Below are 23,396 nucleotides of genomic sequence, written 5' to 3'. Positions count from 1 at the left end.
TCTTCAAATTTTGAATTCCTTTCAGGACATCTAGATGCAAAATGACCTATCTTATTACCAGCAAAACATTTAAAAGGTGATTTTCCTTCATACTTACTTCCTACCGGTCCTTTAGGTACTCTTCTAGCAAATAGGGCTTCAAGTTGCTCAAATTCTTCATCTTCTCTCTTCATATCATCCAATTCTTTTGCATTCAAAGCTTTCCAATCTTGCTTGTTGGTTGATGATGTAAATGCATGAAAAGCAGGTTCAGGACTTCATAGCTCTAGAAGGTCCAAATTATTCAAGATCAAAAGCAGATAATTTCCCAACCAAGGTATCTCTATTGACAAAAGTATTAGCCATTGTTCTCAATTCATTAATTGCAGTAGCCTTCATCTTATAAGTTGGTGGCAAAGCTCTCAGAACTTTAGAAACTATTTCATCTTCACTCAGAGATCCACCACAACATTGAATTCCCATGACAATTTCATTTACCCTTTTCATGAATGCGATAATCCTTTCATTTTCTTCTATCTTCAAATTTTCATATCTCACCTGTTAACAATCAAGTTTAGCAATCTTAATAGTAGGGTCACCTTCATTAAGAGTCTCCATTTTGTCCCATATAGACTTTGTTGATGATTTGTCAGTTAATCCCATTATTTGTTGATCAGAAAGTGCACACAAGAGGGCTTCTCTAGCTCTAGAATCATTATCAAGCTCCTTATCCAAGTTTGTTGGAGGAGGATTGCTAGATGCTAGATTAAAAGGAGTAACACCATTCTCTGTGATTTCCCAAATTTCCTTACCAAGACATCTTAGATGAGTCTCCATCTGAATCTTCCATACTCTGTAATTTATTCCATCAAGCTTAGGAATTTCTCTCTGAAAGACAGTAGTAGATGAACTTGAACTTTTAGTCACCATAGGATCTTCCTCAAATGGTTAAGCTTCTACAGAGAGGACCAATGCTCTGATACCAATTCTTAGACAGTTCAAATAACCAAAAGATAATTGAGAGGGGGGGTGAATCGGTTGTCACCAGATTACCAAAACCTTAAGCAATTAAAACTTTAATACTGAAACATATAAGATCAATACCGGAATACATAAACCAATTAGCAAAATAGCAGATATACCAATTAAGCACAAGCAACAATTAGAGAATAAATACCATCCACATGACACCAAGATTTGTACATGGAAAACCTGGTAAAGGGAAAAACTATGGTGAGAAGCCTACCCACAGTCAGATAATACTTTTGCGGTAGGTATGTGATTACAAATTGAGGGGCCTACACTTGTAGGAAGACCAACAACCTAGAACACATTGCTCATTACAAAAGAAGTCTCACTAACTACATAAAAATCTAGACTACAATCCGGAAGAAAGAATGAATTGCAATGATAACATCTCCTATGCCTGAATACAGTTCTGGTTAAGCTCAATACCGGAGGACTTAATCCTCTTACATAAACCCAACTTGATCACCAATGATCGACCAAATCCTCTACATGAATGATTATTACATTATTCGCTCCTATACATCCTTTTTTATTCCATCTTATGATCTACAATGAGATCTTAAATCATATATATACAAATCCTCAACCATAAACAATAAGGTCGACCACCAGACAATAAAGCAATTATAGAATTATAAAAAATCTCAGCCTGAGACCAAACAAATAATATCCAACCCATAAGACATCCTGAAAACACATCGAGAAGTCCAATCAACACATTACATTAAGCCAATCTATAACCTAGATAGACCCAGACCCAATTTAGGTCCACACATGCTAAAGCAATGATCCCAATCAACCAAGTCTTGAACACGATCACCAACAACATCCTAAATCTCTATTAGAAGCCAAACCAACACCACTTATGCATAACATAAAAAAATATTCAACAAAGCTCTTCCGGTGAAACCCTCACAAGATCAACAAACCAAGCTTACCAACATATAAGATGGCATTCGATCACCAAATAAAAACCAACTGACTAAACATGAATCTGAGTAGCATGAATAGCAGATCTAAGCCAAAGCATACTAGAGTATGCCAGATCATCATGATCTAATCCAACCAGAAACCAAACAACTTACTGGGACCAAAAGGATACCGGTAAAGCAACCAAAACAACTAGTGTTGACATCAATGATAAAACATCAATGCAACACATAATCAATTTCTCCAAATGGCCAACAATTTCATCCATCCATTACATAAGCATCATCATACATACATAATTGCATTCATCACATCATAAATCATTTATAAAAAATTCATACATACATCATTGCATCCACATCATCATACATCATGCATAGGCATCATAAACACATCCTCATCATACCTGCATATAAATCATGTCACAATACAATCATGTAGGTTACATCATCACTCATCACATAGGAATCATATAAGAGTCTATAAGTATATAGAACAAAAATTAAATTCATCAATCACATATATAAGCATCACATCATCAAGCAGGAATACCACATATGGATCCAAGGAAAAATAGTCGTGGCATCTCATATAACCATCAAAAAAGCATCACTGTCAATAAGAGATATCATGTCCACATCAAAGATACATAAAAAATAATGATCAACATCATAAAAAATATCTAGAGAAATCAAAGTATACATCATGATAATACCAACATCAGGGCACAAAGAACTAAGCATGACTATCCCTGGAGGTTGTAGGCCTCACAGTAGTCGATCCAACTCCTATCCCACTAGAAGGTCCTGCACCGGGATCTCCACCTAGTGGATCTTGGCAAAGTGGCCTTGTTACTCCTCAACTCTCCGAATGACTATGTCCTGACCTCGTACTATTAGTCGATGCATAGCTAGGAGCCCTCTGATTTGCCAAAATGGCTGCATAATATAGAGTCTTGTAATACTTGGCCTCACAGACTGAGTGCTAAATGGCCTTGATGGCCACCCCCGAGCTAGTTCCTATAGATGCTATCAACCGAGCCTCTGCCTTCCAACACCTATCTAGGGTTGCGTCCCTTTCCATTGTCAGACTAGCGATCTGTGCATGTGCCTGTGCAAGCTGACCTTGTAACCCCCAACACTGCTAGTCTCTGACTCGAACTCAGAACCCTCCCCTCCAATCTCTAGAGGTTCACCCCGACCTACACCTGTCCATTCCTGAGACATCAAGACACCAAGAACCTCCTACACCACGATATCAACAAAATGTCAAGTTTTTTATCATCTAATTGAAATCAAACCATCAATCAAACAATTATCCTATCCGCCCATGTGAGATCTTAATCAACCTCTTTGAGCACCTCTTAGTGACGCAAGTCACAAAATAATCAAAACTTGGAGTTAAATCGATAACTCTTATCAAACAAAAGGTTAAACACACCTAACCTATCAGTAACAAAAGTCACACATTCATCAAACTTGGAGTTTCTATCATACTCTTATCAGAAGGTTCATTATACCTATCTTATCAGTGACAAAAGTTACGACATCATCAACCTTGGAGTTTCTATCACAAACTCTTATCAATCAAAAGGTTAATCACACCTAACATATCAGTGACGCAAGTCACACACTCATCAACCTTGGAGTTTCTATCACAAACTCTTATCAATCAAAAGGTTAATCAAACCTAAATCATCAAACTGAGAGTTTTTATCACAAACTCTTATCAAACACAAGGTTCATCAAAACCTATTAGTGACGCAACTCACACAATTAAACCAACCTATCCAATTATCAAATCTTGACATTCATTGATTATCTGATCAATTAAAAAATTTCAATCATCAAAATCCAGTGGCAAGCATCAACATAACATTTTCATCATTCAAAACTTGAAAAAACTATCAAAAATCACTTGTTGTCTCAAAGGTGCTAAAATATTTATCATAGATGCTAAAAAAATACATTAAAAGTGCCACATAATTTATTAAAAGTGCTACAACTATCATCAAACGCGCTAAAATCATTAACAAAAGTGCTAAACAACAAACAATGCAAAGCACAAACCCTGGAATAAAAAACGCCAGAACAATATTTAAAAGCACCAAAAAATCAATCATATGCGCTACAAAAATAATTGAAAGCACTAATACAAAAATTAAAAGCGCTAAAATACATATCGAAAGCACTAAAACAACGAAAAAAAAAACCTAGCACACCAAACCCGTGGAAAAACCATGAAAAAATGACAAAAATCAAACAAAATCATTTCAAAATCACATGAGGGAGGTTAAAAATTCACTCACCAAATGTCCATACACGGCTGGCCTCAAATTGACAAACTCTCTCAAATCTGTGGGTGGCATATGGTGGCACCATTTTTCTCCTCTTCTCTCCAAGCTCCAATCACCAAAAGCCAAGTGTGCAAATGCGTTGAAAAGTGAGCCCCAAGGGTTTATATAGCTAGTGATGATGCAAGCGGGGTAAGACACCTAGATGGACGGGTGGACGTGTGGGGCATATGTGTATTGTGGTTGCACCATATTTTCAAAATTAAATCATTTTTTATCAGGATATCAAAATTGAAAAAAAAAAATGAAAAGAAATTTAAAAAAAAAAAAAAAAAAAATCGTCAAAATTTTCTCAATTAATCTCCCAAGGGGCATCAACCATATCTTTATCCAAAAATTAGTGTACCATCATTTGACCAACATTTGGGGCAAATCGAATTTTTTATCAACATCATCAAGCGATTTTTCTTTGAATCAACATGTGGCCACACACATCACTTCAAAGAGGGGCAAAATGTAGACACATAATCCTGACCACCAAATTAAATAAATATTTAATGTTTATTTAATTCACTAACAATTATTCTATTAATTAAATTGATATTTAATCAATTCACCCCCTTCCTCTATTGATTAAATGATTTATTCAATTTATTTGATTTAGCCACATTTTAGCTATTAATTAAATAAATCATATTTATTTAATTAATCCCTCCCTTTTTCAAATTTAATTAAATTCACATTTAATTAAAATCCCTTTCCCGTTTAAATAAATCAATATTTAAATCAACCCAATGCAAGTTGCAATCCACTTTTTGAAATAAATCAATTTTATTTCAATTAAATCCTAAAAATCCTCCCACTTGCATTCTGCTAGAAAATCCACTTGCATGCTTAAACCCCTTCTAGAATCTTCTAATTACTTCCAATTTAGCTTAATCTCCCTTAAATCATTTGCACATTCCTTAAGAAAAGGGTCACTTCTCAAAAATCCCCAAAGTCTTCATAAACCATCAAAGGCTTTGTGTCTTCAACAAGTTAACCTCCAAAGTCTTCCAAAGCATGTAAGGCTCTTACATAACCATTAGTGGTTGACTCACCCTTGACCCATGGTTAGAGACTTTCCTCTAACTTAACCATCCTTTTAACCTAGGGGTCTCTTCAAGCACTCATTGCTTTGACCATGGTTATCCCTTTAACTCTTGCACGAGAGTTTATCCTTTGGATACAAGCTTTATCCACTAACTCAACCCTAGCCAAACCCTTCTAGGGTGACCCTCATGTCTCCTCAAGCATTTAATGCCTCTTCTCTCCCCTCTCAAGCCTTCTCATATTGACACTTGTCAATAAGGGTTTGGTTTGAAAGTGTCATATGGATTGAGTATCCTTCAATCCTAACCCTTGTTAACATTATTCAATCTTAACCATTCAATTGGCCATTTCTTCTATAAATAGGCCTCATTTCTCTCATTATCCGTCATCCAAGTTTCATGCATCCAGATTATAGTCCATTTCATCAAGTCTTAAGCTTTTGCCTCTCTTTGTTTAATCATAATATTTAGCATTTAGAAACATTTCATATCATTAATGTAGCATATCATGTTAGTATAGCTTAATATCCATATCATAGCATAATTAGTTTCATTATCATAACATAATTTGCATCATAACTAGCTTTCATTATCATATCATAGATCTTAGTTGCATTTGAATATAGATCTTTTATCAACTCATCCCTCATTCTTTGAGTTGTCATTCCAAGAGTCAATTGCTCAATGATTTGAGAGCAACCATGACTCAAGGAATCCTATGAAATAGAGAACAATGGAATAGTTTTGAGAGGATGCTGGTTTAAACATGTTTAACTTGATTTATCCTTCATATGTAATGTTTCATTGGTATGCTTGTTCATTTAGTTTTTAATTGACCACTAACCACTTTTCTTGCATACAACTACTTTATCAAAGTTTGACACTTTTTAGTTCTTAGGTTTCTTAAGATACTTTGTTGGAACAATGTATCTCAAATGGATTAAGAAACTTGGAGAGGAACATGATACCTACTCTTGAATTCACCTATTGAACCTGATGTTTTGGTATAGTTGGTTTATTCCTAGGATGTGAAGAACATAAAATATGGCTCCTAGAAACATTATATTGAATGTTTATGAGGTATTTTGTAAGTATTCATTTTTTTGGCGTAGTTAAATAGCTGGCAAAAATTAAGAGGTTATTGGTGAGTGATTGAAGAAATTTATGTAGGTCTATAATTAGCATTCTTATGTTCAACGTGAAAGGAAATTAAGGTAGAAGAATAACTTCCTACACTAATATTTAGAGGAGGGTTATGCAATTTTTTTTAGATCTTTGCAACAAATACATAAATTGAATATAAATAACAAAAATAGTATCCATACCATAACACAATGATTTACGTGGGGAAAACCCTTTCAGGAGAAAAATCTCACACTCCAAAAGTTGCCCAATATATTATTCTAAAATCAACAATAGATTATAATATACTTCCAAAGCAAGATTCTCACAACAATATCACCAACCATAGATTCAAATGTAACTTAATGGCTATAAGACTCTTACACATAACTCCTATCTCACACACCTTATATATAGGAGATACAATACATGAAACCATCACATGGTATTACAAAACCATGATATAAAACTACTTTAAAAAGAGGTTCCCAACTTATCTCCAATCCAAGATGCTCCATGATGTGTCAAAACACACATCAACATGTGTAACCCCCTTTTACAATTCATTTACGTGTTCAACACATTTTTTTATTTCACATTTTAGGAGACCCAAATCTTGGATGCCATAACTTTTGATTCAAGAGTCCAATTGATGAGTTGTTTAAAGCATCAGAAAGCTTGTGAAGTGTTCTATCAAGATATAACTTTCTCTGCTAGTTATGACCACTTTTGGGTGCAAAGAATGCCTCTAAGGCCTTCAAAATTGTTTTAAAACTTCAAATAAAATTTGGAAAATGAAAACTTTAATATCTAAAAATGTAGACATGATCTTGCAACGAAAATTTACTAGCATGCTTATTTAGCCAATCCGTAGCTTTGGTAAAAATTTCAGACCAATCCATGCTCAAATGTAAACTTACTAGAAATATCAACCTTATGTAAATGCAAGGTTGAGACACCACATTCCTAACATTCTCTCACTTGTTGAACACCTTGCAAGAGCATAGGGAGTATTATACCATAATTTATTTTTTAGGGGTCATGAGGCCCATAGACTCAAAACACCATTTGAACTTCTTTGTGTTCATAACCTTAGTTAAATAATTTATGACATTCATCAAAATCTCCACCTTAACCAACTTCACCCTACCATATTTGATCATATCTTTGACAACATGATACTAAACATTAATAGGCTTGGTTACGACATGGAATGTCAAGTTCTTAGTTGGGCGAATTGCACTCTGATTGTGACAATAAACTATTGTTGCACCTTATTTTATTCAAACACAAACTCTTAAGCCAAATAACTTCTTTACAAGCACGAGTAGCTTCCATGTTTTCAACTTCAGTATTGGACAAAGAAACCACAACAAGTATTACTTACTCATCCAATTGATTGCACCATCAAATAAAGTAATCACATAAGCACTGATGGATCTTCTATCATCAACGTCATCAACCTAGTCTAAATCCACACAACCATAAATATTAAGGGAAATTTTATCTTCTATCAAATTATCATGATAACACAAAGAATAATTTGAGGTACCCTTCAAATATTTGAATACTCTTTTAACTGCACCCCAATGAACCCTATAAGGATTAGATATATATATTTAGAAAGAACTCCCACTTCTTGGGCAATGCTTAGTTTATTGCAGACCATAGCATGCATCAAAATTCCAATTACACTCTGGTAAGGTACTCTACTCATGTCTTCCATCTTTGCTGGGGATGTAGGACAATTTAAAGTAGACAACTTCATTCCAATTGTAAAAGGAACAGATAATGGTCTACAATCCTACATGTTAAACCTTTGTAAAACCAAATTCACATACTTACTTTGGCCTAGCCATAGTTTTCTAAATTAGCTCTATATCTTTTAAATTCCATCCCAATATTGTGTTTAGTTGCACCAAGATCTTTCATTTAAAATGTAGCTACAGATGAGACTTTGGTTTTGAAATGATCACCATTAGAGTTATAATAAACAAAGTGATTTGATTTAGAACGCTCAAATTCAAAACTCAACACATATGCATCAAATTTCTAGTACCACATCCTAGAATTTTTTTTGAATTCATACAAAAATTTATTCAATTTACAAACCAAATCCCTTTTACCTTTTACCATGTAGTACTCTAGATGTGTCATATAAATATCCTCCTTCAAATGACCATGAAGAAAAATAGTTTTCACATCCATTTACTCAACCTCTAAATCATAAGCAATAGAAATAGAAAGCAAAAAAATAATAGATGTCATTTTACAAGAAGAGAAAATATCTCACCATAATCAACACCCTCAACATGAGAGAAGCCTTTCACAACCAACCTCAATCAGATACTTCTCAATACCTCCATCAAAACCAATATTTTTCTTTCAAACACCCATTTGAAACCAACAAGTTTTCGTCCTTTAGGAAATGGTACAAGATCCCATATCTCATTTTTTTTTCAAATTTACTATTTCTTCATACATAACAATTGTCTAAGATTCTACATCATTCATACCTAATGCCTCTTTTACAAATCTAAGTTTGTCCATGTTAGTATTCAAAGTAATAATACATCTCCAAGCATGAAGCAAGTACCTTTCAGGTGGTTGTCTATGCCTTATAGACCTTTGAACAAGTTGAGTTGGAGGTTCTTCCTCCTCTTCTGAAGATTTAGATTTAGATGAGCTCTCCTCAACTTCTTGTCCATCTAGGGGTCTTGATTCAACTTTCTTAGACATAGAAGGAAATTGAATCACATCTTTCTATTTAGTTTATTTTGGTTATAAAGTAACAAAAGAATCTTGAATTCCTCTAAAAATAACACTTCTAATATATATTACCTTCTATAAAATAGGATCCCAAAGCTTGTATCCTTTCACACCATAATTGTACTTGATGAAGATACATTTCACAACCTAGTTCTCTAACTTTTTTTTCTTCTCCTTTTGACACATGTTCATATGTATCACAACCAAAAAATCTAAGATGTCTCTAATGAAAGTTTATAACCCAACCATGCATCTATAGGTGTTTTATCAACAAGAGTTGATGTAGGAAACCTGTTAATCAGGTAGCAAGTGGTGACAATAACCTCAACCCCCCCAAAAATTGTTTCTTGACCAACTCCACTTTGCATGCCCCTAGCCTTCTCCATGAACATCCTGTTAATTCTTTATGCAACTCCATTTTGTTATGAAGAATACAAAGTTATCTTTTGTTTATGAATTCCACAATCTTTATGGAATCTATCAAAATCATTAGAGAAAAAAACATTACTATTATCAATCCTCAAACATTTTCTTTTTTTTCTAGTTTGCAACTAAAAAATTCTTTAAATTATTTAAATTGACTGAAAACTTTAGATTTACTCTTTAGAAAATATACCAATGTCATTCTACTATAATCATCAATAAATGAAACATAATATGTGGTTTTTGTAATGGAAGGAACATCTATAGGGCCAAACACATTAGAATGAATAAGATCTAACACACCATAAGATTTTTGAGAACTTGTGTAAAATTGAATGTGATTTTTTTTTTCATTAATGCAATGCTTAAAAAAATCAAAATCAATATTACATTCATTCAAACCTTCAACAAGGTTTTTATTTTTTAAGGTCCTTAGAGCCTTTTCTCCAATGTGGTCAAGTCCTTAGTACCATAATATTGTCTTATCTATAGGTAACTTTGATTTAGAAGAAAGATCACCCTTAGGCACCCAAAATCCATGATTGTATGTTGAAGGGGAAACCCTCACCACTTCCAATAAAGCATTCATAGGTTTACTTTTCACATAAGTGCTCTTACACTCAACCATTTATGCATCCAATTTATACAATGTGCCAAATTTGACACCTTTAGTATTCATCGCAACATCTTTGAGAATTTTGCATCTTGCATAAAAAAAGACTAGTTGCACACCTGCATCTATTAGTTTGTGAAGAAAACACACACACACACACACACACACAGACACACACACACACACACACACACACACACACTTATATTGAGGGGGGGGAGGGTGAATTAGTATAAGATCAACTTTCTCAATTTTTTCTTTAGCAATCTTGAAGTAATGAGCAAAGCATTCACATAATTAAGATCTAACACAAGAAGACAAGATACACAAATGATTTTATGTGGAAACCCTTACAGGAGAAAACTAGGACATAATATTGCTTTTTAGAAATAACTTCTTACAACTTCATAGGCACCAACCCACATGAGACAACTATCCTCTCCACGAAGCTCCAACTCAACAAGAGACTCCAATCTCTTGAATAAGAGGCTCCAACCTCAACTTTGTGAAGTAGAAGGCTCCAACCTTCATGATATAGGATGATGATGATGTTGATAGATTTGCCCTAGATCCTTTGAAGAGCTTCAACACATTTCCCACTCCTTTCTTGAGAATTCACTCCAAAGTCCTCACTTAGATCATAAAAAGTAATCTTTTATATTGTGCTTATAAAATTTGATATCCTCCTTCATAATAAACTTGCACTAAGTTTGCTATAATATTCACAAATCACAACATGCATGAATTCACCCTCTATATGAAGTTGAATAAACTTCATAAGTTTGCTAGTATGCATGCCTAATTTTTCTTTATCGATGTACTCTTTTCTACTCTTTATGTCTACTCCAAATTTGCCCTTTATGTCTACTCCAAGCCCATCTCTTTATGTTTGCTCCAAACCTTCTCTTTATGTTTGCGCTTAATCAAATAGATATGCAATAAAATAGATGCTTTAATGATCTCAAAACAACCTCTATTTATACCCTCCAATGTGCCATTTAATGCCAAGGTTATTCCTCCTCAATCAGGTTGGCTAACAAGAATTTGCTTATTATATATTTGTTTTTTGTTACTCCTTCAACAATACAACACCATCCATGGATCATCCTTCTTGAAAATTGTATAGAAATTTTAAATTTTTTTTTTAATTATGGCTTCATATGTGGTTGCTCTTAGCCAAGATATGTTGACTTACATAACATTATAACTTATGCTCTTTCAATAAAAGGTTACAATGCTTTATGTGCAAATTGGGTAGGAATAAGAATGGTCATTTTATTATTAATTTCCTTGCCCAATATGGAATATATAGCAATGGAAGTAGACTACCTTCATGCTGTTGACATCAATGACAAGTATATGTCAACTAGATCAACAATTTGATCACAAATAACAAATTTTGTGTTAGTCTAGGGATATGCAACACATCATTAATCCTTTTTATTATACCATCAAGAAACTTGATTCTAACTTTACCATGATCAACAATATCTAAATGAGAATTGTCACCCAAGTACACCTTACAACCAACAACGTCTTTCCCCTATATTATGGGACCCAAACTTGGTCCTTGCCTCCATGGATGATCCTTACAATTCCAACTTATCATGTGTAGATAATCTTGTGGAGCTTGAAAACCCTATTTCTCAAGAGATAATCACTCGTTGATTTGAGCTTTCCCATTTTTCAACCATGCCCACTTTCCTGCATCTCTTTCTAATTTTACTTTCTCCCACTCCTTTGTTCTTCTTGTTGGGAGAATGGTAAGTGTTCATCTAAGTAAATATGAGTGCCTCTAACAAATCCCCTATTCCTTAGGATCACAATCTTGCCTTCCATGCTTCTTAAGGAAACTCTTACATGCTTATTATTTCCTTCTTCTATTTTCCTCCATACTTATTTGCTTGTCAAATACAACCTATCCATTTCAACTTATCCGTAAGAAGATCTCCTGCTAAGATATCAATTCTCTCCCTCTCACCAAAGTTCTTTAAACCTTTGATGATGATATTTATAACCTTGTCTTGTTTGTCCTTTTCTTCTCTTACATGACTCTTGATAAATGTTTCTCTATGATTCTTTTTTGCTTGATTGATGGTCCATTTACAACTTATGCCCAAGACTTGATTCCTTTTATTTGTTCTTTTAATTTGTGTTCTCTTATTTTTATGTTTGCAATTGGTGATTCAAACTCTTCCAAATTTGGTGTGTCACTTTCATTGTATAATAACCCCTTTTTTTTGCTACTTTCACTTGTCCTAAGTCTCGTTTTAAAGTAATTAGCTCATGTTGTTCTCTTTCCATGCTATTTTGCATGCTCACTACTTGCACTTTGAGTGACTTGTTTTCCTTTTCAAGATTCCAAATTGCTTCTATAATTGCCTTTGGTTTGATATCTTCCTGCTGCCCCTTTTCTTCTATATGTTCAATCCTCTTTTTCATGCTCATGAGCTCAATTGCATAAAACTTTGATGACCACAACAATGGAGTGGTTGTTGGGCTATACAGGTCTTTAATGTCTTGATGCCTTTTCTCTCTTTCCCCTTTGTTTGTTGTGAGAGTTTCGATATTGCTTTGTTTTAACGTAGAGTCCTCTTAAATGAAGGACCCTTTATCTTTTTGCCTTTGTCTGCATCTTGTTATGCTTGATCATCTACTAATTGATGCATTTTAGCAATGACACTTGCATTGTTTCTAATTATTTAAAAAAAAATCCCAATGAACCTTTTTTTTTTTTTCACTACCTCATCTTACAAATCGTTTTGCATCTTAGAATTCCTTTAGATTATTTTACATTCATAGATATCAACTTTTCACTTGTTTCAATTGCATTAACTTGTATATGAAACCCTATAAAGAGAATTCCAAAGACCTAAAATTATAACCTATATAATGGATAAAATGTGAATAAGGAGCCCCCTAGTTAACGAAAGATTGTGATTCCATGAAATGTGTAAACCCTCGTGATATAGCCTTCTTAACAAGGAGAATCATTTATTGTCTTCAAACTGTTCGAAGCAAATTTCACTAATCCCAAGGTTTTTGGGTATTTCTTTTCCACAGAAAATGGGATTTTTTCGAAGGAATTTAAAAAAAACAAACGATTGCATTAGTTAAAGACAGATTTTAAGAGAGGGCTCGACTAACATAACAGTCCGTATGTTGAGTGCAATGTTCTATCTGATTAATCTCTTAAAATGTATATAATTTTTGTAAGGCTGCATTTCCTTTGACCAACATAGCAGAAGCAGTCATACGAACATCCCATAAATATACATCGCTGTATTGAGCAGTGAAGCGTCGGTGTAAACTCGGGAATTTTAAAATGGAGTCTTTGGGTGTTGTTAAACACATTTTGCTGGCGAAATTCAAGGCAGACATTACACCTGAAAGAACTGAAGATCTCATCAAAGGATACGCAAACCTCGTTACTCTCGTTGAGCCCTTGAAATCTTTTCAATGGTATCTACTTCAACACATAAAATCTTATGAAATGGCTGAAAGATTTCTTTTTGTTGCATTTCAATACTAGGTTTTGTACATTTTAAAAATATTGAAACGCTCCATATAATACGTTAGTGGCTAAGTATTTGTCAGCTAAGCTCATCATTATGCTCAGGAAACTACTACCTGCTCGATATTTTTTCCCTAGAGAAAATGTAAAATGTATTTCGATCTACAGGCCTGTGAGAGATCTAGGCGTTTTACTAGTTTTTTTCATATAATGATTGTCATGGACACTAGTGTATTCTAGGACACGATTTGTAAGGGAATGGCTCGCTCCCCAAGAAAAGAGAGCTTCGCGATAAGTTTCTCATGATTCCAGATCCGAGTAGAGAGTTCTAGTGGCAATGCCTTATATATAGATAGAGCTGACGTTTTCTGTAACTCTAACACGGATTTTGTGCACCCTCACTAATGTGAATTTTAAATTGTTTCATAGTAGAGTTTTTTACGAGGGGAATCTGTAGGGGCAGCCGAGCTCAAGACAAGTTAGGATGAGCTTCTACAACCACCTCGGGCTGCATACCAGATCCAATCAGGCCAACAACCAGATAAACCCAACCGTTCAGAGTTTAACCTTCGGCCAACTGTTTCATGATAGTTACCACTGTTAACTTTTAAAAAAAAATGTAAGTTTGAGGGGATGCCAAGGTTTTCTGAAGTTCAAGATTTCAGCAAAATTACAGAAGGTTCCATAAACGGCTCGGAATTGCGAAGCACAAATGAGATTATTGTGTAGATCTGAAACTCAAAGTTTAGAGCTTAGATAAAAATTTAAAATGCGCCCACCAATAATCCGATAATTAGCTAGAAACTTATAAGAAACAGTTTATTCAATTTTTAACGATTTCAGGATTCGATATGTACAGAATCTCTTGTAACCTACTCGGTGGTTCCATTTATGAATATCACATGAAACATAAAACATAGAACCATTCATCTCTTTACATATTCCAGTACCATTATAATTATCTTCACAGTGATGTCATTTAAAAAGCCAGTTAGTTTTGAATTAGCAAGGTTACCGTGCGTTAAATAGGATGCCCAATTGGAAAGCTCAGTTGTTGATCTTGAACTCAGGATGTAATCATCTACAACTACGACTTAACAAGACCTTATAAGCGAAAGGAATACCTAGTCCGGGGCACAATGGCGTCTAATCCTAATGGCTGCTCCTGATGCCTATCCCCTGGGGTCATTACTTATTGGGGATCTTCCTCAGTTTTGGATTTCTAGGTAGCCGCTAATGCTTTCTAACTAACCAATCCCAATGATATAAGTGGTAGATTCTAGTATTGGTACAATTATAAAACCAGAAAATGTTCATAACATTGAATCAAGTGCATATAACATGAATTGCAATCGAATCTGATAGATTGTAGAGGATTAGTTTCTGATCAAGTTTGGATGCACGTATTTCTGCAGAAGAAACTCGTGGACAAGGCAGGGTAGCTATACTTTGGTTTTTCAAACAGGGAGCTTAGTCCGATAGAGGTCTGCAAACTGCTTGGTCGGCCATTTTGATAGAGATGAAGAACATATGTGAGATAGAATGCGTATGTTAAATCCCAGCTTCTAAGCTTTACTTAATTACTTCTACATGCTACTAATAGATTAATGTTTAATGTGTCCTCTCTTAAATTTTGTGCTCCTTAAAGGATAGGGAATTGTGACCTGATCAGGGTCTTTACAAAGAAAAACCCTTTTTAAAGCAATTTGCTGGGAATTTTCAGGCTTTTAGCACTATTTCCAGATTATGCATTTAGCTTCGTAGATGAGCTCAGTTCATTGGAGACCAGTCCTATGATAAGATTATGTGACCACTTATAAAAGTACGTAATTTTATAAAAAAGCTTGCATATAGACTATTATGAATTATTAAAGTCTAATGATCTAAGCATGTAATTTTCAAATTCAAATTGTATGCAACAAGATATCTCTGCTAATTACTTCAAAATATAGAAATGATATATTTAATGTTAAAAATATTCAGAACTGATACAAGCAAAATCTTTTGATTTTCTATCCTTAAGTCCATTTCCATTGATGACCATCAGTTGAAGCACAAAAGAAAGGACTCTTTGATCATTGTAATCAGCATAACAGTGATCTCATTTTAGACCAGTTTGTTTAAAACTCATAAGGCTAATTTTGCTAACATGTCCTTATGGGACACCCGATTTGTAAACTTATCTGTGAGGAATCTCTAATTGGAGGTATACATCTAGTTGCCAAAAGGCTCAAGCAATCCTAGTTCCTCGTGAATAAAACTGAAATGCCAGAAAAATCATCTCAATCCTGTCAATTATAGTGAGTCAATTATTTCAACTAAAATGCAGGGGAAATTATGGAGTAGTTAAATTATGGAATATAGTTAGGTAGTATGATCATCTATAATATCCAATAAGATGTGAAAGCATATATCAAGGACAGAGCTTTTCAGAGGGATCTTTCATTTTTAAATGTTATACATTTTTGGATGAATATTTTCTAATTAGAGTTTTTACAAAGTTCAGTCCACCAAAATTACTAAATATTTGACAAGAATGCCCCCGGTTCAGCAAAACCTGATAACTTTACAAATTGTTATAACAGTTGAGCCTAAGTAAGTTCTATTTTACTATAGATTCTATTGTTGCTTTATCTCTGCGTTGATCCAGCCAAATTTATAAAGAAGACACAAGAAAGCTTTTTCCGAGTCTGGGGAAGATAATGGAGACACCTGTGAGGATGTGATCCTCATTATTTTAGGATCAATCTTTTCAACTATTAAGGTCACTGGAATAACCATTATCTAAAATTAGCTGTCATCATTAAAAAGTTTGGATAGAACAATTATTGAGCACTTAAGTGACTTTTTAAAGCTGGCTAATTAAGATGTTAGTTGGAAATCGACACCTTCCATGACCTCCATGACCTCCAATGGGCCTTAGTGCCAAAACTATCCTTCTTGAATCCTCAAAATATGCCTATTTTCGTCCTCTTTTGTTTCTTGCCTCTTGGCACTTAGAAATATATATAGCCTTTATAGTTTATACAAACCCTTTGGAATCTGAACAGTTGAAAGAATAACCAAAAATGAGGAATCTGGTACAGGCGTACAGCAATGGAAGTCTTTTCCATGTAGATCAAATTTGCCACTTTTTGCATATTGGTGATGTTGTCACTGTTTTGAAAATTGGATTTTCTTGTTCCATAATTGGTTAAATCTGCCGGGTTGGGTTTATTTTTTAATGTTGTCTCTGAGTTCTGTGTTATGAGGGGTTTTAAGGTTTTTGAGTTTTGACCTTTCTTTAGTTCTGAAAGCCCTTGCGTTCTGTTTCTGCGTTACCTTTTTTCACTTAGGTGGAAGGGTCGGTCCGCCATGAAGGTGTCCCCCCTTTAGGTTTTCCCTAGGCGGGTTTTAAATGTATTTTTAATTTTTACGCCTTTACCTATGTCTTGTTTTTAATCTTTGTCGGGCTTCTTAACAATCATGCAAGTCAATGTTGATCCTGCAATGCACGTTGTTTCACTGGGAGAAGATGCCCGTGGTTTACCTTCTGCGAAGTAGCGAAAAGGTAAATGGGCCCGACAGAAGGATGGTTTGTAAGGTAAAGAAAATGCATCTCGTATTAGATCCAACGGCTCGCGTTGATTCGCTTGCCCAAGATGTGTGTGTTTTAAAGTCTGCGAAATAGCGAAACAATGGGTGGGTCCCAGAGGTAAGCGGTTCTTTGGTTAATGGCCGATTAACTTGGAGTCGATCCAACGGTGCGCGTGGATTCGCAGCTGGAAATGGTCCGAGGCTTACCGTTCGCGAAGCAGCGAAAAGATGGAGGGCCCAGGTAAGGTGGTCACGAAGGGATTATCAGGTGATCATTTTAGACAGGATCCAATGGTTCGCGTTAGTTCGCGAGGAAAAGTTGCTTGAGATTTAAATTCTGCGAAATGGCGAAAGGTTGGTGGACCCGAAAGATAGGCAAGTCATGATTTTAAAGACCGATCAACTACAAGTTGATCGGACGGCCCACGTTGATTCACAACCTCAAACCAAACGAGGCTTACTGTTCACGAAGTAGCGAAATGACATGGCAGTCACATGGTGGATGACGCGGCAAGACAGTTGGATCGCTTGGCTGAGGTAAAAGATGGCATGTCAGATACACGTGGCTCCAAAAGATTGTTGAGGGCCCGCTTTGATGGTGTTGAAACCCATGGTGAAATAGAACACGTGGCGGTCCTAAGTTGGAGCCCGAAGGAGTTCTTGGGCGAATAGCTGACTGACACGTAAAATTCATTTATTGGTGATAGAGCAAAGAAGGTAGTTTCCGTGCCGAGGGCCCACTTTAAAGGTTCAAGTGCGTTAAAGGTTGTACATCTCAAGATTGACCCAATGATGGGCCCTTTCTCGCAGCCCGAAGATGCAAGGTAGTTAGCCTTCGCGAAGCAGCAAAAACCGCTAGTAGTGATGGTAGTGCGCGGTTAGTGAAGTAGACTGGCGGTCATTGTAGGCAGTAAAGATCGAGCGGGTGGTAATTGATCAGACGGCCAACGCTGTTTCGCGTGATCAAAGTATGCAAGGTTTACCCTTCGTGAAGTAGTGAAGGGAGGGTGGGGCCAGTTACTAATATAGAATGACCAAGGGAAGTAAAGGCAGTGCAAGTTTCCAAGATCCGATGAGCGTCGTTGCTTCGTGAAGGAAAAGTGTGAGGGTTTTAAGCTCCGTGAAATGGCGAAACAACGAAACAGTGAAATACTCAGAAAAGCTTGTGATCCGTTGGAGCCCATTTTTTGAATTCGATTTGTGAATTCAATTCTGAGTTGATGGCCGAAGCATGCGGGTTAATGTCTCAATTCAATGCCAAGTTGTCGTATTAAGGTTCACATCAAATTGAATATCAGCACCATTTCGACGAGTTTGTTGCAGAGGAGCCGGTGCAAAGCGATTTTCTTCAGGTGAGTAACAAGTTTTTGTATCTTGCTTGCTAATTACAGTTTAAAAATTGGTATTATCGTGTGCTTGCCTCATCAGAGTTTTGTTTGAGCCTTGATTGATATAATTGCATTACCGGGATGGCACCAAGAATGGATTTCATAGGGAAGGTAAATTATCAGGATAGGAACATATGTGATGATTTCTTGGAACAATTGACTATGTCCACGAATGTTGCAACCAAAATTAAAGAATTGATACCTAAAGCCCCCCGTCTAAGGATTGGAGACGGTTTGTATGATAAGGGCAACTGGTTGAGGGATCCACAGATAGGGATATCAGGTCTGCGTCTTTTCAAAGTAGGTTTCAGTCGGAGATATGCCCTTGCCCCAATGAATAGTATATGGGATTGGACGTAGGAAAACTTATAGTCCCTGGGGTTTTCATGGATGTTGATCTGTTAAACCAGATTGCACACAATTATGACCCAATTGCCAAATGCATCAGGAATGTGAAGGGAGGCGCCCTGATTGAGATTAATGATGATGAGTTTAGAAAGGTGTTTAAGCTCAGTGAGGTCTAATTATTTAGAGCCCATAAATTTTGATACCTTGGCCCAGGTTTACAATGTACAAAGGGATCACCTCAGGAGTGGACCATTGAAAGAGTTTTTTGTTAAAATAGGAGGGCTAACTGTTTTAGGCCCTAGTACCATGGAACCTTTCTCTCTAAATTTGTTTACCCTAAGGGCTAAAGGCATGTATTGGTCACTATGTCAAATTTTTGGGGAAGATGCTGAAAGCACCATGCCAACCCATTATATGCTGATGATAGCATAGATTCTGAACCCCTCCCTGGCAGTTACATTTGATTATGCACCTTATCTCACAGATGCAATACATGCAGGACTGATGGGGATAAAAAGTGGTAAGATAGATAGACCATTTGGATGGTACTCTCTTCTCATGCACATGTTTTTGTTCAAAGGTGTTGATTACTTTGCTAGTGAAATGGACTTAGTCAAGGAAAAGGACAGTGAAGAGATGCATGTGCAACTATGGAGCACTATTTTGTCTTGGGACAGAGAGGATGCTAGCTATCTAAAATTTGACAGATGCTTTGCATCTAAGATTAGGATTCTTTTATGTTCAGAGAACCCTAGGATCCCCAAAGCTCTTGTAGAATTACTCAGGCCTAAGGAATTTGCTGAGGGCATCAAGATTGTGCACAATTGGGGTGACATATACTTGTACCCTGTCTCTACAGTTTTTAGAGTTTACGGTTTTAGAGGCACTCCATATTTATTGCCCTATCAAGTCCCATTAAAGATAGGAATTGCAGAGGTCCTAAGGCAAATTGGAGGTGTGCAGGAGGTAGAGCTAACCAATAGGGGAAAAGGGACCATTTTCCCAACTGTTGCCGTGGCCCATCAATTTGTGATCACCAAGGGTGGTTGGAAGTACTTTGAAGATTTCTTTCAACCATATAGGTTGCCTACTGCAGTAACAAGGATTGTTGACCCTGAGGATTTTTTCAACGGCATGTTCAGGGGAAGAGTAGTATGCAAAGGTAGGCCACATCAATTTCGTTTCCCCGAGGATCTAATTAGAAATGAGTTAAGTTTGGATGAGCAGGAATTGAGGAAAGAAAAGTGGGTAGCCTACAAGAAGGGTTTGGATTTCATTTATCAATTTGACAACAGTTATGACCCTGTATCTAGCTTTAATCCTTTTGAGGAAAAGATCAAGTTCTTAATTCTTTATTTTGAAAATTTAATGCAAACTTTGAAGGAGAAGAGGGAAGCTATAATAAGAGATAATCCTGATAAGGCTAAGTTGGTTCTAGCCAAGCCTGCCTTTGTTAAGGCCATCCCTTCGAGCAATTATGTAATGCATAAGAAGTCCAAATACAGTGTGTTGATGCCAGTAACAGGTGAGCCCTCTACTTCAAGAGGGAAGAGAGCAATTGAAGATGTCATTGACATCCAAGACTCCCCTAAAAGGCAAAGGGTGGGGAAGTGTTGATGTGTTTTTTATACACAAAACATTTTAGAATAAAGTACCAAGGTAATTTACCCTCTCTTGAACAAAATCACCTCAAATGCTAAGAATGAGATCAACTAAAATGATTCCAAGGTTTCTACATGTCAGGTCTTGACGAGTGGGTAAGTTCAGTGGTTGATGTGAATTGCTGTGTTTCACTTGGGGACTTACGCAAATGTTTGGGTTATCATGAATGATGCGGAATAGGTGTGTTGACAACTTAAGATTTATCAATAAGGCTTTGGATTTACTTCTTACTAAAAAAGGGGGAAAAAGAATAGGGTTCAGGAAATCTATTCTAATCCTAGGAATGTAGGAAATGATGAATGGATCTAGTGGAATCAAACCAGGCAAGGTCTCACAATTAGGTATTGACACAAGCTTAGTGCAATCGTCTAAGGTATACTTAAAGATTTTCAGGCTATCACCATCAAACGTAGACACCATCCAAGTTGATGCTTGTCAACGGACGCGTAATAGTTGAAGTTATGCTTACTTAAATTCTAGTTGACCACACAAGGCGCACTTACCAGCGGCAAGAGGCTAGTGGTATGGATTAAGGATTCCACACAAATGAATTCAACAAATCTTCCACTCAATCTAACATACATGAAAATAAATTCTAATCTAACTTGGAGGAATTGAGAACCATGAATGCAAATACAACACTTGAAGAGCAAAATCACCAACAATTGAACAATGATTAGGATTCAAATAGCTGTAGCATATACCAACAATTCTACAAAAACTCTCTCTTACAAATGAGAGACAAGGGGGCATATATAGAGCCTCTTACAAAAATGGATGGCCAAGATTGATCTAAGATCAACGGCCGAGATCATGCCAACAAAACCCTAGAATTGCCCTAATTAGGGTTACATAAAAAATGGCGCCACCAACATATGGCCCAATGAAAAGATACCTAGTCATCATATAGGGAATCTTCTAGAAGATTCCTCCCTGCATCTCTCTCTCTCCTAGCATACTCCAAGAATCTAGCCAATACTGAATCTAATTCATCCATGGAAATGTTAGGCAAGGTATCCTGTTGTAAATCAATCACATCCAATGAATTCGAGCAAGCATTCAAAGTGTTCTCCCATTCTGGCATGAGCTTTTGCGAGCTATGAACATGAATCAACAAAGAGACCAAGTCATCTATCTGACTCTTCTTCAAAGAGTCCAACTAGCAAAAATACATAAATTTCATCTTGTCTCTTAATTCGGCTAAGTGTAAACCACTAGCATCACTAACATCAACACCCAATAATTCCTCAATAGAGGCAAGGATCCTTATCTGAATGTCCTGGATTAATCCTTCCATCTCCATACAACTTGACTGGGCGTTCTCATAAGTTGATTTCTTCATGGCTAGTGAACAATACCAGCCATGGAAATCATATCTGTTTCCATTGTGCACAATGTTCTCGCTGACCAAGGTGGAATTATGAATCTTCTTCAATGCATGGAGGCATGGAATAGTCTTGTCTTGAATAGGCCGGAATTCTTCCCAAACTCCCTCAAAATACTGGATTTTGAATATAAGCCCTGTTGTCCTATCATATGCATGAACAAAGCAAGGAAATCATCTGCCTGCTTTCTTGTGCTTTCAATCCACTTTTCCACCTCTGAGTGTGTACCTCTCACTACCTCGCAGTGTGAATGTATTCCATGGTCAACTGCAATAGGGGAAATAAGGGTGGGATCTCCACGCCTTGTCCTTGCAATATACTCTTTGAGTCTAATATTTTCTTCTCTGTACCTTTCATTCTCTGCAACCGCTCTGTCTAACCTTGCATTGATTGCCTGGAGGTTGTCACCAATCTCCTAGAATTCTTGCTCTGTGGATGTATGACCAAGGGCGACTGAAGTGCTTTGGAAATCTATAGGAGTAGCAATGTCCGCTGTCATGCTCGCAATAGGAACAACAATCTGCGCAATCCGCATTCCCGTCTCATCTCTGGCTATGTGCGACAAAATCTCCGCTCTCTTGGGCTCCTTCTTCTTAGCACTCCTAGCTAGGTAGTCATCAATATCATCAATAGGCTGTACCTCTATCATTTGTTTACTTTTTTCCATACTTCTCCTTAGCCATTCAGGAATAGCGGCCATCTCCATACCATCATCAAGACATACTTCTTGATCAAGTCCTTTCAATGCCGAAATAACATCATCATTATCATCAGGATTATTCCTGGTCCAATCATATACCTTATTTTCCAAACTAACTTCCAAAAGGACAGCAAGGGATTCCGGCTGATCATTATTCTCAGCAGGAGGTGCAGATGTCGCTGTGGCATGGAATTCTTGAATATTCTCTGGTAGTATCACTGTGTTGGAACACTGCTGAGTCTCCTTATTCTGTTCTGTTACTTCAATCACTTCGATTGATGAGACACTTGGAGGGGGTGAAAGAATGATAAGTGGAGTGGTAGTCTTCTGTTTCTTCTTCACATCCTCAATCTTCTTCCCTCTGACCTTGACTTTGTTGGCGTGTTCTTCCTTCTCTTGGGAGCTTGACTCTCTTTGTCTGCATGAATCCTGACATCATTGACAGTCCTCTGATCATCCTCGGAAGAAGACTCTTCCGGTTTCATCTTTTCATAAGTGAAGGGAACACCCATGTCAACTAATTTATTCATCTGTATATCCACCCATAGGCGGGAGAAATTCAAGACCTCTTTCA

At 36.4% G+C, this 23,396-nt stretch overlaps 1 protein-coding gene across 1 annotated transcript in view; it reads left to right on the top strand.

Moving 5' to 3' along the window:
- The first annotated feature begins 13,349 nt into the window (after positions 1 to 13,349).
- LOC131060894 (stress-response A/B barrel domain-containing protein HS1) overlaps positions 13,350 to 23,396 on the top strand; it is a 33,315-nt gene continuing 23,268 nt past the window's right edge. The window contains exon 1 of the mRNA XM_057994330.2: positions 13,350 to 13,711. Coding sequence (XP_057850313.2) covers positions 13,575 to 13,711 — 137 coding nt within the window. The 5' untranslated portion in view covers positions 13,350 to 13,574. The remainder of the gene's footprint in view (positions 13,712 to 23,396) is intronic.

The sequence above is a fragment of the Cryptomeria japonica genome, chromosome 5 (genome assembly GCF_030272615.1).
Source record: "Cryptomeria japonica chromosome 5, Sugi_1.0, whole genome shotgun sequence".
Taxonomy (NCBI): Eukaryota; Viridiplantae; Streptophyta; class Pinopsida; order Cupressales; family Cupressaceae; genus Cryptomeria; species Cryptomeria japonica.
This window is presented reverse-complemented; position numbering and strand designations above follow the sequence as displayed.